The sequence below is a fragment of the Talpa europaea genome (genome assembly GCF_964194135.1).
Source record: "Talpa europaea genome assembly, chromosome: 12".
NCBI classification, from domain to species: Eukaryota; Metazoa; Chordata; class Mammalia; order Eulipotyphla; family Talpidae; genus Talpa; species Talpa europaea.
This window is the reverse complement of record NC_140079.1, coordinates 14,962,538-14,979,101: the sequence shown is the minus strand read 5'-3', so window position 1 is coordinate 14,979,101 and position 16,564 is coordinate 14,962,538. Positions and strand designations below refer to the sequence as shown.

General features: G+C 38.7%; 1 protein-coding gene across 1 annotated transcript in view; it reads left to right on the top strand.

The window, feature by feature from the left end:
- Window positions 1–4,402, top strand: part of ZW10 (zw10 kinetochore protein) — a gene marked incomplete at both ends in the record, with an annotated part of 29,859 nt that extends 25,457 nt beyond the window's left edge. Inside the window, 4 exons of the mRNA XM_084248964.1 lie at window positions 56–186; window positions 1,355–1,486; window positions 2,167–2,369; window positions 4,282–4,402. Of these exons, the coding sequence (XP_084105090.1) occupies window positions 56–186; window positions 1,355–1,486; window positions 2,167–2,369; window positions 4,282–4,402 (587 nt within the window). The remainder of the gene's footprint in view (window positions 1–55; window positions 187–1,354; window positions 1,487–2,166; window positions 2,370–4,281) is intronic.
- Between the last annotated feature and the right edge of the window lie 12,162 nt (window positions 4,403–16,564).

Sequence of the window (16,564 nt, the reverse complement as noted above, 5' to 3'; positions counted from 1 at the left end):
GACAGTATGTAACTGAACAGCTTTTAAAATTCTTTATTCTGTTTTCCCACCGTAGGGACAGAGTGTTTTTTGGCTCAAATGCGAGCACAGAAAGGAGAACTACTGGAAAGATTATCAAGTGCTAGAAATTTTTCAAACATGGACGATGAAGAGAATTATTCTGCAGCAAGTAAAGCAGTCCGGCAGGTCGGGGGCTGTTATCAGCTTTGGAATTTGTACTTTATCTTTAGATACCCTTCTCCCTGGCTTTTTAAGTTGCAAAATATATGTATCAGGTAGATCAGTTGATTCCCCAAACCCTGCATTGGAAAACCTGGATAGCTTTTACAGTTATGTTTGTTATCTTTCCCATCTCCTGGTCCACCCAGCCAACAGGAAGCTATTTTTTCATCTGCCAAATAGTGTGGCTATTAAATCTGTCATAGCTTGTGTTTTTTCTTTTTTTTAAGATTTATTTATTTATGCATACAAGAGCTGGGGTACAGGCCAGAGATGTGGGGTAGGGGTGAGAGGATTCACCAGAGACAGAGCGGGGAACAGAACAGGCAGACAGACCAAAAGCACTGCTGAGGGGAGCAGCGGGCACGACAGGAGAGGTCTGCCTCGCCATGTGGGTTTCTCCCTGGCCGGCCAGGAATCGAACTCGTGCTGCAGAGTATGTGGATTGCTTCATAGTGTGGTGCTTGACCCCTTGCGCCACCAGGGAGGCCCCATAGCTTGGTTTGACACATGAGTATGGATTTGGAAAATTCAAGTTTCATTGTAATGCCCCTCTTCTCTAAGTGATTTGTCTTTTAAATGCAGTTTTCTCTCCGGATAAGTCTTATCCTTAGGACAAGTCTGCTTTACACTTAGCTAAGCATATCACTAAGTTTAAATACTCAAGAAGCATACATTCTTTTTTTTTTTTTTTTAATAGAGGCATGTTTTATTTATTTATTTATTTGCTTGTTCGTTTGTTTTTGTTTATACATGCACTGGGTACAGTCAGAAGCGCGGGAGGGTGAGAGAATTCACCAGAGCCAGAGCGGGGAGCAGAACAGGCAGAAGGACCGAAGTACACTGCTGAGGGGAGCAGCGGGCGGCAGGAGATGTCTGCGCGCCATGTGGGACCCTCCTCCGGTGGCCGGGGAGCAGCCGGGAATCGAACCGGCACTGCAGAGGCTGCGGGCAGCTTCGCAACCCAGCGCTCAACCGCTGCGCCACCATGGAGGCCCAAGAAGCATACATTCTTGATTACTTCACTTCAACTTATATAACACATCTTCTATCCATACACTTGATAAGTGTAGATTTGGAAAATGTGAGTTACAACAATCTCTGTTCCAGATACATAGCTGTATTTTTTTGACAGGTACTACACCAACTAAAGAGACTTGGAATTGTGTGGCAGGATGTCCTGCCAGTGAATATATATTGCAAGACTATGGGAACTTTACTCAATACGGCAATTTCTGAGATCATTGGAAGGATCACTGCCCTAGAGGTAAGGACCACTAAATGCCTCACTAGACTTGAGATGCATTTCTTGTCACTTCACAAAGAAAATGATGTTGAATTTTCATTTGTAGTCAACACAGATGGCAGAAGAAATTATTCATGTTCCATTTTTAACTCATATTGTTAATTTTTCAGTGTTCTTAATTCTGTTTTGCTGGAGACTTGCTAATCTCTTTTAATTTATATAAGAAAGTAAGACTATACTGCCTCTCCATTGGCATTTCTGTGAATTATGAATGATGATGTTGGCCCCAAGATTAAAGTGGAATGCACCTTTGTGCAGGTGCCACTTTTCAATTGTGATTGGTATGATATGCAGGGAAGTTGCCTGGATGTGCCAGCTGATGCTTCTAGAACATAGGTTGACAAAACCCTTAATTGTTATTCCCTGCTTTGCAGCAAGCTGTGCTATGTTCCACTGAAAAAGGGGCGCTTTCTTGCAAGCAAGCTGAATTACTGATAGTCTGTTGAAATATAGTTTGTGTTGTTCTAACTTTAAGAGTATTGTCAGAGAACTGATTGATCTAATGTTGAGTGCAGTGTGGTGAATTGGTTGGAAAACCAATTTTCTTATGGTAGCTGACCTTCCACACAGCGAGTACGTAAGAACTGCCCTTTTCCTACAACTAAGCAGGCCCAATTCTTCTGTTCTTTGTGCCAAACCAGGACATCTCCACTGAAGATGGTGATAGATTATATTCCTTATGTAAAACAGTGATGGATGAAGGACCCCAAGTATTTGCACCTTTGTCTGAAGAAAGCAAGAACAAAAAATATCAAGAAGAAGTTCCAGTCTACGTGCCAAAATGGATGTCATTCAAAGAGCTGATTATGATGTTACAAGCCAGCCTGCAAGAAATTGGGGATCGGTGGGTATAGTCCTTGTATAGAGGCAAATGGCTCTCCATGGCTACAAAAAAAGGTGCTACTGGTAGCAGTGCTTTTCTGTTTTTTAATGTTACTCAGAAAAGAGTTTCATATTGGGCATTGCAAGTTGGGGATCTATGTGTGATCTGTAATAGTGTGGATCTCATTACCATTTTCTCATATTTAATAACATAAAGACTTTCCGTTTCATATTATTTTGATCTTGAACATGTTTTGACATGCTGCACAAATGATCATGCATTTGTAAGTAAGGTAGTCTTCTGACACCTGACTGGAAATTGTTACCCATGTAAACCTTTAGTGGATACATTTTCAGATTGGCTTTGATATCTGTATGATATGCCCAACATCAAATCATTGTTTGATTGACCAGGAGTTTTTCTGCAGAGTACAGTAGTTTTAATGATTAAGCACCATATTCACAGACAGGTTACTAGTCTATCAGTGTTAGCTTGGCTTATTACAGATGCCCTATTGGGCCGTTTGTCCTAGATGTTTCTGCATTGTCCTCAGCAAATATTGCCCATTCTAAAACAATGTAAATGAGATTCTACTTGGAAAAAAAAATTGTTGAAATACCTCTAACTACATTTATTATAAATTTTGATTTATTTACAACATGCTTTTATTTAATGGGTAAGAAAGATATCTTTCGGTAATAGACTCCAGAGGGCAGCAGATAATTTTTCTTTCAGCTGTTCAAGGGCCTTCTTACAGCTTGAAAGTGATCATTCTTTTATCATTCTTTTTTATATCTCAACATTTATTTCTGTCTTAGAAGATTATTTTTCACAGAGATTTCAGTAAACATAAGGATAATATCTAATTGAGAAAAATTTTGACTGAAGAGACTGTCTCCAGTCCTGTATCTCCTAAAACATTTTAAAATTACAAGATATACATATGTCAAAGAGTACAGTATACATAACATTTGAGATTGAAGAAAAAAAAAAAAGTGTTCATGTATCTATTACCGAGCTTAAGAAAAATACTACCAGTACCTTTGAAGACCGCTGAGTATCCCTTTCCAAATGTTCCCCTCCAGAGATAACCCCTTTTGAATTTTGTCATATTTATTTCCCTGCCTTTTTTTAATAGTTTTACTGCATTTGCACATATCCCTAAACAATACAAAATTTAGACTCACCTCTTTTGAACCTTTTTTAAATGAAATGTTCTATAACTTGCTGGTTTTGTTCAATATTTGTGAAATTCATTCATGATGACGTGTGCAGCTATATTTAATTTTCACAGCTGTATCATATTTCATTATACAAATATTTTGTAGTTTATCCTGTTGCATCACATTTTCACTTGTATTTGGTGCTGTTGGTATTATCAGAGTTTAATCTACTTGGTGTGAAATACTGGCTTATTGTCATTTTAATTTGTATTTACCTAAATTCTAATGACACTACACATCTTTTTCTTCATGGTTTCTTTTATTATAAATGCCCTTTCATGCATTTTACCTTTTCTTCTGTTGGGTTGTTTGTGATCTCATTGATTCATGGGAGTTCTTTATGTATTTTCTATTTTAAGTCAGTTAAAATTTGTTGCTTGTGGTTCATTTTTGAAAGTATTTACAGAGCCCAAGTATTTTGACCATATGAGAATGTGGTCAAACAGGGCTTAGTGAGTATAGAATAAGGGATAACAGTTTCATCTTCTTACTTGGCCTCTTCATCTAGCTATGATGATACTAAAATACAGCCAAGAGCACAAGAGATCAAGGATGTTGAATGGGAGATTATAAAGTAGGGGGAAGATGCTAGGATTTATTTTAATTCCTTTTAAAACAAGTAAGCATTTGGGGTCAAATAAGCAATTTTTAATTTTTTCTCATATTTCAGAGATGTAATAGGAAATAGAATTTTATCTTTTGTTTTACAGGTGGGCAGATGGAAAAGGGCCCTTGGCAGCTGCATTCTCATCCAGTGAAGTAAAAGCTTTAATTCGTGCCTTGTTCCAGAACACAGAAAGAAGAGCAGCTGCCCTTGCTAAGATTAAATAGCTCCATCTTCCTGAGAAAGCTATGTCTTAACTATTTGGATTTCTCTCTTCGCATACTTATTCCTTTAAAGACTTCACCAAAACCAGTGGCTTAATACCCACTGGTTTTGGCCTATTACCTATTGGTTTTGGTGAACCAATTCATCATGGAAGTTTGATTTCACCTAAGAACACCTTACGTCCTGGGCTGGATGAAGCTTTGTTGAAGAACTGGATGTTGAGATGTCAAGTGAAGTACCTCAATTTGTTGACTTTCTAGCACCCTTTCTTGATAAGAAACTATAAAGCAACGTTATTTCATGTTGCTTCCAGGGCCCTCTGGGAACTGTATTTATCATAAATGTAGGCCCTGACTTCAGATCAAGGAATCTAGGAGATTCCAAGAGTCAGGGAAAAGAATTTATAAGCAAATGGGAGATATATTTTGGGGAATTGGATGTGGGTAGTAGCTCAACCACATTTGGCCTTGTCGGACACAAAGAGACTTCCTTTAATATTTCTTTCCAATAAATAATGCTTTCCAGAGTTAAAGGTGAGTGTTTTTAATGACACAGGAGCTTTGACAAAGAGACCAGGTTTTAGCTTCTATGTTATTTTTTTATTGATGTGGATTAACCTTCTAGAGGACTCATTGACTGGTTGTCTTTTTTCACATCACTACTTAATTTCTCAGAATTTGTAGGACTTCTAAAACTTTTTAAAGGATAAAGCTTTCGGGGTTTTGCTATTTCAACTAAAATCTGTTTTCTTGCTTAGATATTTTTTGCCTTCTCAGGCTCCCGTTTCTGTACCTTAATAAATGGCAAAGGATTTAAATTGCTATTGTATCTTTAGCATGTATGTGCCATGAGAAGCTAACTCTGAGCTCTATAGCCTAATCCTTTATTTGGTGGACATAGGTAATCCTTCAGCTCAACATTTTGTGTGTTTCATTCTTTGCAGGCTTTGGAAGTATGTATTAAGGTTCTCCTCTACCTCTGCAGGACTCTGGGTCGTATCTCTTCATACTGGATTATGTATGGCTTCCTCTGAAAAGAGGCTAAGTGTTTTGCCCTTTATGTACTTTTGAGGCAAGTAATCTGTAAAGGAATTTTTCAGTGCAGTGGGCTTGCTTTAGTCTCTTGGCATCCGTAGTGCAAACTTTTTCCACTTGCCTTCAAGTGTTCTTCCTTACTCTCTCATTCTTAGTCAATCTGGTTAGTTTTTCTTTTTCCATTTAGGGGTCTTAGAAGAACTAATAAGAAAGAAGAAGACTGGTTTTCCTTTTATGATTCAGCTGTGGTTAATGACAAGCTATTTGTCTGTAATCAGTACATCCTACCATGAGAAGTCACAGAAAAAAGAATCATCTAACTCAACTTTAGTGTTGTGAGAACAAAGAAGTTGTCTTTCTTCAAAGAGAAGGAATGGGCCATTTCATAGATGAAAGAAATACTGTTTTTGAAAATTCACACAATTTCAGGTAGCATTCTTTTCTCAGCAATTGAGAGGCTGGGGAACTAAGGACAGAACTGAAATAAATGCATCATAGGACTATTACATAGAACAGCCAATTTCTTTTGTTCAAGAAGCTATTCCTGTTACTTGACAGGTACAGCAATTTGGAGGTGGGATCCCTTATAACTGAATAGCATGCTCCTCCTTCCTACCCTCAGTAGCACAGGAAACTGCATTACAGTTCTGAGGCAGTTTAGATTCTGTCTCTTGGGACTATTTTCTCTAATGAATAGTTTGAATACCTTGGCACACGGAGCAGCAGACTCCATCCTCTTTCCTGGCCAAAGCCACAGATGTAGATGATTAAGTGGACATTCATTCGAGTTAGGAATGAGCCATCTGATTGAGCACAGAGGCATTTGGTCTGGCAGCTTTTACAGGGACCTTTAAAACCTGAATAAGAATGGGAATAGAACCTTCTTCCCTTAGAAAGAACATGTAGATTATGGGAAAAGGAATTTAAGAGGATTAAATGTAGTGACTCTCTGGGCCAAGTCAAAGAGACCTCTTCCCAAATAACAGCTAGAACTGTACAAGTGACTTTTAGAAATAAAATGCAATAATGAAGCCTCAAGATTTCAGCAAATAGGAGGTTTTTGTTAAAAAGGCAAATTGGCATGGTCAGCTTTGCACTTCGATTTCTCTCTGAAATGGAGAGCCTCCAGATGGCACTCTTTGCTCAGGTCTGCGTGCATCACAAGGCACCTGGATCTGGTGTGTGGAAATGGAAGACAGGCAGCTTATCTGTTTTACACTGGGCTTATCTTCTGGCGTTGGTCAGCCAGATTCTGAATAGTATCTATACTCATAGCTGCAACATGTTGCTGAACAATCATTTGTGAGTTGGTCACTGGCATTTATAAGTAATACTGGTTTTTTTTCTTAAAATATTTATTTATGCGTACAAGAGCTGGGGCACAGACCAGAGGTGTGGGGGGCAAGAGGACCCGCGAGAGACAGAGTGGGGAACAGAACAGGCAGATGAACCGAAATACACTGCTGAGAGGAGCAGTGGCCGAGACAGGAGAGGTCTGCTGTGCCATAGGGTCACTTCCCTGGCTGGGGATCGAACTCGTGTTGCAGTGGCTGTGGACAGCTTCATAGGTGGCATCCCAACCCCTGCGCCACCAGGAAGGCCCAAGTAACACTGTTTTTGCTATCACTTAAGGCAATGATTCTCAGCCTTTTGTAGGGTTTCATTTTGTTGCTTATCTGATTTTGCCTATGTTCTGAAAATTTTGAGTGGTGTGCACACACACATCCCCTAGGATATTTATGTGATAAAGAAACTGGCCCAAAGACATAATTTTTCCAAGTTCCATAGCTAGTTTGTGCCATATATAAATGGAGGTGCATATCGGCGTAACTTTTCAGCAAAGGGAGATAACTGTAAATGCATGCAGGTAGGGATAAGGTTACTGGAAGTGGTCTCCCATGCAAAAAGTCTTGGTGTGAAATAGTTCTTTAAAACTGGGTTTTGATGTCCACATTCTTCCTAATCACACAGCTGAGTTGGAACATTTGTTTTGTGATAACTTCCTCCCCCAAACTTGCATTTTTCTAAAGCCTAAAGTTTCCTGAAAACTATAAAGCCCCAGTTTGGGGTGTTTCCAATTATCATGCATTAGACAGTAATTACTCACTTTGTCATGAGTTTGGTTAAGAATTTTATGATGTTACATGATATACTGAAAAGATAGCCTTAGATGTCTCAAAATCAAGTTATGAAATCTCTGCCTAGAGGTTGGGGAGGAGGGCAATAATTTCTGATGAGCTATGTTTCAGTTCTTTACTCCTCCTCAGAAATCAGATGCCCTAGATTTCTTGTTTAGTGCAAGAGAGTGGAGTGGGAGTATGATGGGTCTTAACTACTCTAACTATTGAAGAAGACACTTCTACCAAAGCTAAAAACACCTCTCCCTTGCTTGTCACATCCTTGTAAACAGTTACAAAAACTTCTACATTCATTCTACTTACTATTGGGTGCTGGGAGAAGCAGCTCCCTCCCCACAAAATAAATTTCTTGGCCGCGAGTGATTTGAATTCTACTCACAAAGACAGATAATAAACACAAATAAAGTAAATTAGATTGTATGTTTGAAGGAATAAGTGCTATGAAAAAAAATAAACTTTGGGTGATAAATACTAACTCCACTAGAGTTATAAAGGAAGGGAAAGAGGAGCGAGCTACCATTCTAAATAGGATGGTCGGACTACACCTCTTTTAGAAGATGAGTGATCTATGTGGATATCTGGGTGCAGAGAACTGAAGAGAGACCAGCCCTTGCAAAGCCCTGCGGTGGGAGGAATGTGCCTGGTGAACTCAAGGAATAGCAGAGTGTAGGAGTAGGAGAGGGTAGGAGGGAAGGAGGCTAGAGAAATAGTGGAAAAAGGGGGGCATAATTGTGTAGGCCATTATAAAATTTTGATTTCTTTTTACTGAGTCAAGTGGAAAATCATTAATAGCTTAAAAAGCAAAAAATGGAAAAATATAAAAAATATGATGAACTCCTAGGCACCTACCAGCCATCTTCAATAATTACGATCAGAGTCTTCTGTCATCCATATACCCCGTCCTGTTTTCCTCCTTCTTGTTCCCATAAACATACTAGATTATTGAGGCAAATGCCAGACAGCCTGAAATTTCGAACCCAGGACTCATTCTTATGAAAAGTCTGAATTTTGATTTCTTTTGAAGCCTTTTCTATTTGCGTTCTGTTTTTAAGCTTTTGTCATTCCCCTCTCTGCCTGTAAGAGTTGTCCTCTAGCTGCCTGCCTCCCTCCCTTCCCCCCCCAATCAGTTCTCCACTCAAGCTCACCCTATATCCACTCCACTTTCATTCCCTGAACACTGGGTATTAAATAACAAACACCTCATAGGTAACTGACATGTCACTCTGGCCTGTACTTCCTCCTTGGATCTCTTTTGCCTCTGCCCAGCCACTTGCTTCAACTAACCCAATCCTTGGATGTTTCTGAGTGTTCAAAAGGTACCCAGAAAAGACTTCTTGCTAATTGTTTCATCAGGAAGACTATCCCTGCCACTCTAGCCCCAGATTCTCCTGGGTTCCTTTTATGGGGAATTTTAGGAGTGTGGCGACCCAGCACCAGCTGTTAGGTCCTAGGGCTGGGTGTTGGCTGGAGTCTGGAACTGGTTTAAGGCAGGGCAGCTTCCTCCTCTAAGGTTGTTTTGGGTCAAGTGGCATTGGAGGCAGCTCCAGGCTGGTTTCTGTCTCCCATTCTCATTTTCTGACTTCAGAATTGTTGCTTTATTTATTTATTTATTTTAAAGATTGATTTATTTTTATACAAGAACCACGATACAAGCCAGATGCGCGGGAGGGTGAGAGGATTCACCAGAGACAGAGCAGGGAGCAGAACAAGCAGACTGACTGAAATACACTGCTGAGGGGAGCAGTGGGCATGACAGGAGAGGTGTGTGTGCCATGTGGGATTCTTGTCTGCAGGCCAGGATCGAACCCGCACTGCAGAGGCTGTGAACAGGCTGTGCCTCAACCCACTGAGCCAGCGGGGAGGCCCAGAATTGCTGCTTTAAAAGAACATGAATTGTTTTCACTTTCATGAAGGGTTCCATTTCTGCTTGATTACCATGCTATATGATAACTGTGCATACTATTAAATATATCAGGCTAACCTGGTTATAAATTTCACTTAATTTCAGTACTAAGCTCTGTTTCTAAATGTGTAGTTTAGTTTGCCATATCTATCTACATTTGTATTACTTAAATCTAAAAAATTAGAACTTCTTGCTCACTAATATCTGTTTAAAGATATAAAATTAATAACAACCATCTAAAATATCAGGTCTGTTCTCTCCCTTTTAAAAATTGGGATACTTCTTCATTTTAAGGACCATATAACATGGTTTTGTAACTACATCTGCATTTTCTTTATGTTAAAGTCTCATAGACTTAAATTATTTTTTCATTTTTAAGTCCCTTGGGATAGAATACATTTATATTCAGAATTCTGAACTCATTTAAAACCCAGAGTTTCTTTTTCTGTCTTTTCAGATATCAAGGTTTCACATTCCACTCAAGTATGTTTATTCTATCCTTTCCAGGGTGAAGTTGATTCCCCTTGAATGAAAATGTAGAAAGAAAGTGTTGAATTTGCTCATCCTTCTGTCATTGTTTTAAGAATCACATGATCAACTCCAAGTATAGCCTGACTTTCTTGCTCCTTTGCTTTTACTGACCGTACTACCTCCTTGCCCGCTGAAATTCCTTGAAATAACTTTTTTCCTTAAATTTCATCAGGTTCTGGACTTTGATCTTCTTGACTCTATATTCTATATCCAGGCCAATCTTATATTTTTGCTCAGGGAGAGCCTAGGGCTTTTTGTTGTGTTTTGCTTTTTGTTGTTTTGTAGAAGTCATTGCTGGTTTCCACGTGCTCCTATTGTTTATATACACATTGTATTTTGTTGACTTGGTCAGATTTTCAGTTTTGGAAAACTCCCCCTCCACTTTCATTCATAGTATGATATTTTTCTTTTAAAATCTATGGCCATGAGATTATGTCTGACATTTTTCTGTGCTCTTTGAGATTGCTTTCCTCAATACAGGGCCTGTGGCTAGGCCAACTCGTTTCTTCTTTGCCTGTTAATGAAAATTGCAGTTCTCTAATTGGTGTATTGGGTAAAAAGTTCCCCTCTTAAGTCTGCATTTACTTAACTCTGACCTTGGGCACAGAGGCTCAGAATCTTCATTTATACACAAGATATAATCTTCATTTATACACAAGTTGTTTCACAGGCCAGAATCTTCATTTATACACAAGATAATAGGATGACTAACTGCATGGGGTTGCAGAAAAGTGAGTGGGGTCAGAGAGGTAATACACATAAGACATGCAGCACAGACCTGACCAGAGTAGTGATCATAGACATGGTAAGTCTAATATTTAGCACTTTGAGCACAAAGCATATAATTTAGAGTTTTATTTTATAGGCAGTTCTCCACCTAAATTAGAATTCCTTTGATGGCAGGAAAGGTATCTCATGCTTTTCTCGATGTGAGACTGGGCATATTAAGCTTAACAAATAGCTATGGATTTATTTGAGGCCAGCTCCACACAATGTTTGGTACATGGTCCAAATAAAGAGAAAAGGGGGATCTTTGTGACATGAGGAGTTTTGTCTTCAGTAACCCATGAGACCCCTGGCATGGGAAGGATTTGCTTTTGAGTCATAGGAGAGATTTTCTCCTTGACTGTGTGTGGATATTTGTATATTTGTATATATGTATATGTATCATTATCTGTTTAGAATTTATTCCACCTATTCTTGTTATCAAGATCTTTCAGCAGTCACTGAAGCTCTGACATTGTCCTTGAAACACTACCAAATTCTGGGAGGCTTCTGAACCTGTAAAGATCAAACCATCCCTGTGCCTGGGAATTTAGCATAACATGATTTTTGTTAGAATTCTTTTGCAAGTCAGTCTCAGCTGTGATATGGAAACTTAAATAGAATAGGCATTACCCCACACTGCTACTTTTGCAACAATTCTGGACAAATAGGGCTGTTTTATATAATTTTACTATTGTTACAGCATCGGTTTTCCATTTGGTTTTATTATAATTATTTTTGGGTAGAGATTGGGAGGGTTTAAGTAGCAAGCATTTTTTCATAACCATTTAAGGAAATAGGCAAATAATGGTACTTTTTCCCCCTCCTCAAAGTCTACATGGCTATCTAGAAGTGAGCCTGAGAGTGAGGTGGGAGAGGCAGGTCCTGGGGGCTGCTGAACAAACTCCTTTCCTGCATGAGTCTGGCAGGAGAATGAAGGAGGACTTTGCAGCATAAAACTGAAATCTCCAGAGAGTCAGAAAAAGTGAGTGTAGGATAAATTCAGTGGGGCGATAAAACTGAGAAGGGAAGCGTTCATCATACTCTTCACAGAATCCCAAGAGGGTGTGCTAATAGCAGACTAATGTTTGCTTTGCAGTTTGTTTTACAAAAGTGACTCATGTTCCTTATCATCAGTGTTTGGTAAGTGGTCAGATTTATATTAGACACTGTGCCTGGCTGCTGATGGGCTGGATCTTAGGGTTAAATGTGAAGATGTACTCTTATATATGTCTTTACATATAACTCTTAGAATACTTTTTTGAGGAAGATGCTGTCCCTGCTTTATAGATGAGGCATCAAGGCACAGAGAGGCTGTCTTACCCAAGTACTCATAGTAGATAATACAGTTGGGATCTCAAACCAGGTTTGGAGGTCTGGAACTGGTGTTCTTTTCATTATTTATATGAACACTCAACGGTTCTTTCTGCCTTTGTATGTCTCCATATGTATAGTTGGCCAGGGCTGCTATGACAAAGCACCAGAAACTGGATGGCTCACAATAAAAATGTCTCAAAGATCTGGAGGTTAGAAATTCAAAATCAAAATGTGGGCAGGACTGGTTTCTTCTGAGGGTTATGAGATAAACATCTGTTACAGACCTCTGTTCTTGACATATAGATGGCTAGCTTCTCCCTGTGTTTCTTTGTTATCATCTTCCCTTTGTGAGTCTCCAGATTTCCCCTTTATACAAGGACACTGGTCATATTGGATCAGGGCCCATCCTAGTGACCTCATTTTAATTTGATTACCTCTGTGAAGACCCTGTCTCCAAATAAGGTCACCTTCTGTGGTGCTGGAGCTAAGACTTTAGCATATGAATGGGGGTACCCATTTAACCCATAACATCAGACAGATGTCCTACAAATCCCACACTCTAGCAGCTGCACTTCAGATATGTTGTTTATAGTGACAAAGCTTTCCCTATTCCCCCTTATTGTTTTTGTCCACTTTATTTACTCCTCTGACTAACAGCCATGAATATAGTCACCTTCAAAGTAGGCCTGCTCACTGGAGTGAGCTTCAGGTCAATAAAGCATTCAGTGGACTCTAATTTAATTAGCCAAGTCACTGGGACAGCTGCTTTGTAACTATGGTTCACAGATAGACAGGGAACAAAGACAAGACTGGCAGAGCTTGTCCTTGATTCCAGGCATCCTTGATTCAGCCCCAGGCCCTGGGAACTTTATTTCTATTCTGGCAGGAAAAGAGCAATGCTGATGGGGCTTGTTGGGATTTTCTGCCTTGGATATTTCTTTTGAAATTAAATAAGTAAAAGCTCTCCAGTTTCCTTCCAAAATGAGTTTTCCTCATTTTGCCATATATCAAGTCAGCTCTTTCCTATAAAATGTTCCTGAAAATCCCCTTTACTATAAAACCCTCAGGGACTGATACTAGATTTGATGGCTGTTTCACCCCACCCATCCAAGTTGACATGGTTCTTTGAACTTCTGCCTTCCCTGCTTAAATCTTAGCCCTAGACCTGCCTCTTGTTTCAAGAGGTGCTGATCCCTCTAAGTCTCTCACTGGGCTTTTGGGTCTGTGGTTGCCTCCCTGGGGAGGGGAGAGAACTCTGGATTTAAAGTTGGAAGAACTGATTTTCTTCTTGCCCCTGTCACTCACCAATGTGAAATTGGGCAAACTGTTTAGCCCCTCTGCTCTTGGTGAGGTAACTAATCAGATGGAGATAGAGATCCCCTGCCTTGTGGAGATAGAGATCGCCAGGATGGTCTTGACAGAATAAACTTCAAAGCAGCTGTCCCCACACAATTTGATGTAAAAACAAAACTGATTTTACTTATGTCGTACTAACCTTGTGATATTACTAAGGTCGTTCTGTTGTTTCTGTGTTGTGCTCATGCATGTCTGAATTGGACTGAATTCCAAGAGAGAGAGAACTTTACAGAGCCCCACCCTGCACTGTATGCAATCGGGTATTAATAGGCTTTGGATGCTAGATGAAAGTTGGTCTTGAAGAAGAAAGAAAAGACCAATGGATGGCAAAGTGGGTATCAAAGAAGGTTGCACATGGAGAGTCTGACCTCTGAGTCACAGAGGTTTTACACTCATGTCAGTTATTAAACATTGATTTAAAGTGTTAGACAAATATTACTGACATACAGCAGATGTTTAGGAAGTTGGTTTTCATCAACATCATGATTGATATTTTTTGCTACTCCTTTGTGTCTTAATTAAAACAGATAAAAAATGCCCTTTGTGTCCAACATTGATGCCTCTGACTCATCTTGTGGGGAATTCTCACAGTCCATATTTGGCTGAGTATTCTGTAAGTTTAAATCTTTAGATATGAATTTGAATGGATCCTAAACTAAAAGCTTTTAACAAAAGTTAAAAAAAAAAGTATTTCAATGAACAATTTTGGAGGGGAAATTTTATTTATAGTATGCAAATTATAAACTTTATATTTTATTTCTGAGCTTGCAAAATAATCCAGAAACAATGGATTTTTTTTCTAAGCTTAGAAATAATTTCCTAGAATACAATTTGGGTCAGTTTCTGCCTGAATATTTGAACAAGGAATGCCTTTTTTCCCTTCCTCCTGGGAATGCATGCTCCTGTGTGGAGAGGCGAGAGCTGCTTTTCCCATCCCTCCCACTCAGTGGCTGCCACAGTGCAGTATAGGGACAGAAAGGCTACTTTTCTTTTCTTTTTTTTTTTTTTTGAAGACTATAATATGCCAGTAATTGGGTAAGATGCTCAGAATAACAATTTTCTCCCCCTTCCCAATAAAGTCCCTAATTCTGGATTTAAAGGATTAGTTTTGGATGGGTTGGTAGTTGAGTTGTAACTTGAAGCCCCACTAGTTTTCTGATTATAAAAACATGAGAGTAGGATATTCTAGATTGATGTCAAGCAACTTACACAGAATATTTTCTTCTAAGAGTTTTACAGTTCTGAGTTAAAACTTAATCCATTTATAGTTGATTTTTGTTTATGGTGTAAGATAGGGGTTCAGGTTCATTCTTTTGCAAATAACTGTCCAATTTTACCAGCACCATTTATTGAAAAGACTGTTTTCCCCACAGTATATTCTTGCCTCCTTTGTCTTTAATAAATTTACCATTGGCTTATTTCTTGGCTATTGTGCTCCCTTGATCTGTGTTTGTTTTTATGCCAATGCCATACTGCTTTGATTACTACAGTTTTGTAATATAGTTTAACAGGGAGACTGCTGCCTCCAGCTTTGTTCTTTCTCAAGATTGGTTTGGCTATTCGGGATCTTTTATAGTTCTATATAAGCTTTAGGATTGCTTGTTCTATTTCTGTAAAAAATGCTGCTGTAATTCTGATAGAGATTACATTGAATCTGTAATTACTTTGGGTCGTGTGGACATTTTAACAATATTCCAGTCTATGAGCATAGAATAGCTTTCCATTTTTTTGTGTATTCTTTAATTTTGTTAATAAGTGTCATATAGCTTTCAGTATATAGGTCTTTCTCCTACTTGGTTAAATTTATTCCTAGGCATTTTATTCTTTTGATGCAATTATAAATGAGATTGTTTCCCTTCCTTAATTTTTCTGAGTTTGTTGTTAGTATATAGAAATGAAATTGATTTTTGAATATTGATTTTGTGTCTGGCAACTTTATTGAATTTATTAATTTCAACACTTTTTGGAGCCTTTATGGTTTTTGATATATAATATCATGGGACCTGCCAATATTGACTGTTTTGCTTTTACAGTTTGGAATTTTTTTTATTTTTACCAAGTAGCAGACTTCTAGTATTATATTGAACAAAAGTGGCTGGAGTGAGCATCCTTACCTTGTTGCTGATCTTAGAGCAAAAGCTTTCACCTTTTCACTGTTGAATATCATGTCAGCAGTCACATGTGCCCTTTATTATGTTGGCGTACATGTCATCTATGTCCAGTTTGTTGAGTGTTTTTTATCATGAAAGGATGTTGAATTTTATCTAATGCTTTTTCTGCACCCATTGAAACTATCATAGGATTTTTATCTTTCATTTTGGTAATGAGATATATCACATAGTTTGATTTGCAGTTGTTGAACCATTCTTGCATCCCTGGACTAAGCCCCAATTGAACATAATGTATGATTCTTTTAATATATGTTGAACTCAGCTTGCTTGTATTTTGTGTCCTTAATGCTGAAGTGAGTCTCCTGTAGATGGCATATGATTGGGTCTTTTTTAAAAATCTAGTTATGCTGTGTCTTTTGATTGAGAATTTATTCTATTTACATGTTATTATAATTATATTAAAAGGGGATAACCAGATAAGATCCATTCTTTTATGTGACAAAGTTGTGTGACTCCCGTGAATGCAAGCCCTGTTGACCATCAGAGCCTATTGATCAAGGGGTGAATCTCTTGGTGGAAGCTACCAAAATAGGAAAGCTAGATGTATGTACAAGCTTCTTCTTGGGAGACAGCAGAGACTGGAGAAGTCCAGGGGGAGAATGCAGAGGTGGCACCTACCAGAGTTCCCAGTCAGCAGGGAGGAGAGCAGTTAAGCCCTCAATTTATGCTAAATTAAAAACCTGATCTGTGGGCATTAGCTTTTATAGTATATAAATAGGCCTCTTTTAGGGAAAGACAGAAAAGGCATTTCTGTCCACTCCCACTAAACTGAGTCCATTAAGAACTATTTCTTTGTTCTAATCTGCATATCTCATGGACACATGCCTCATTTACTTTCAGGTGCTTTTGGGGCCTGTACCTCAGGTGAAATATTTTAAAGTTGGGGTGCTAGATGTTGACTCCAAACCATGCTTTATTCACAGAGAAGCTGGAAATTGTGAGTTCCATC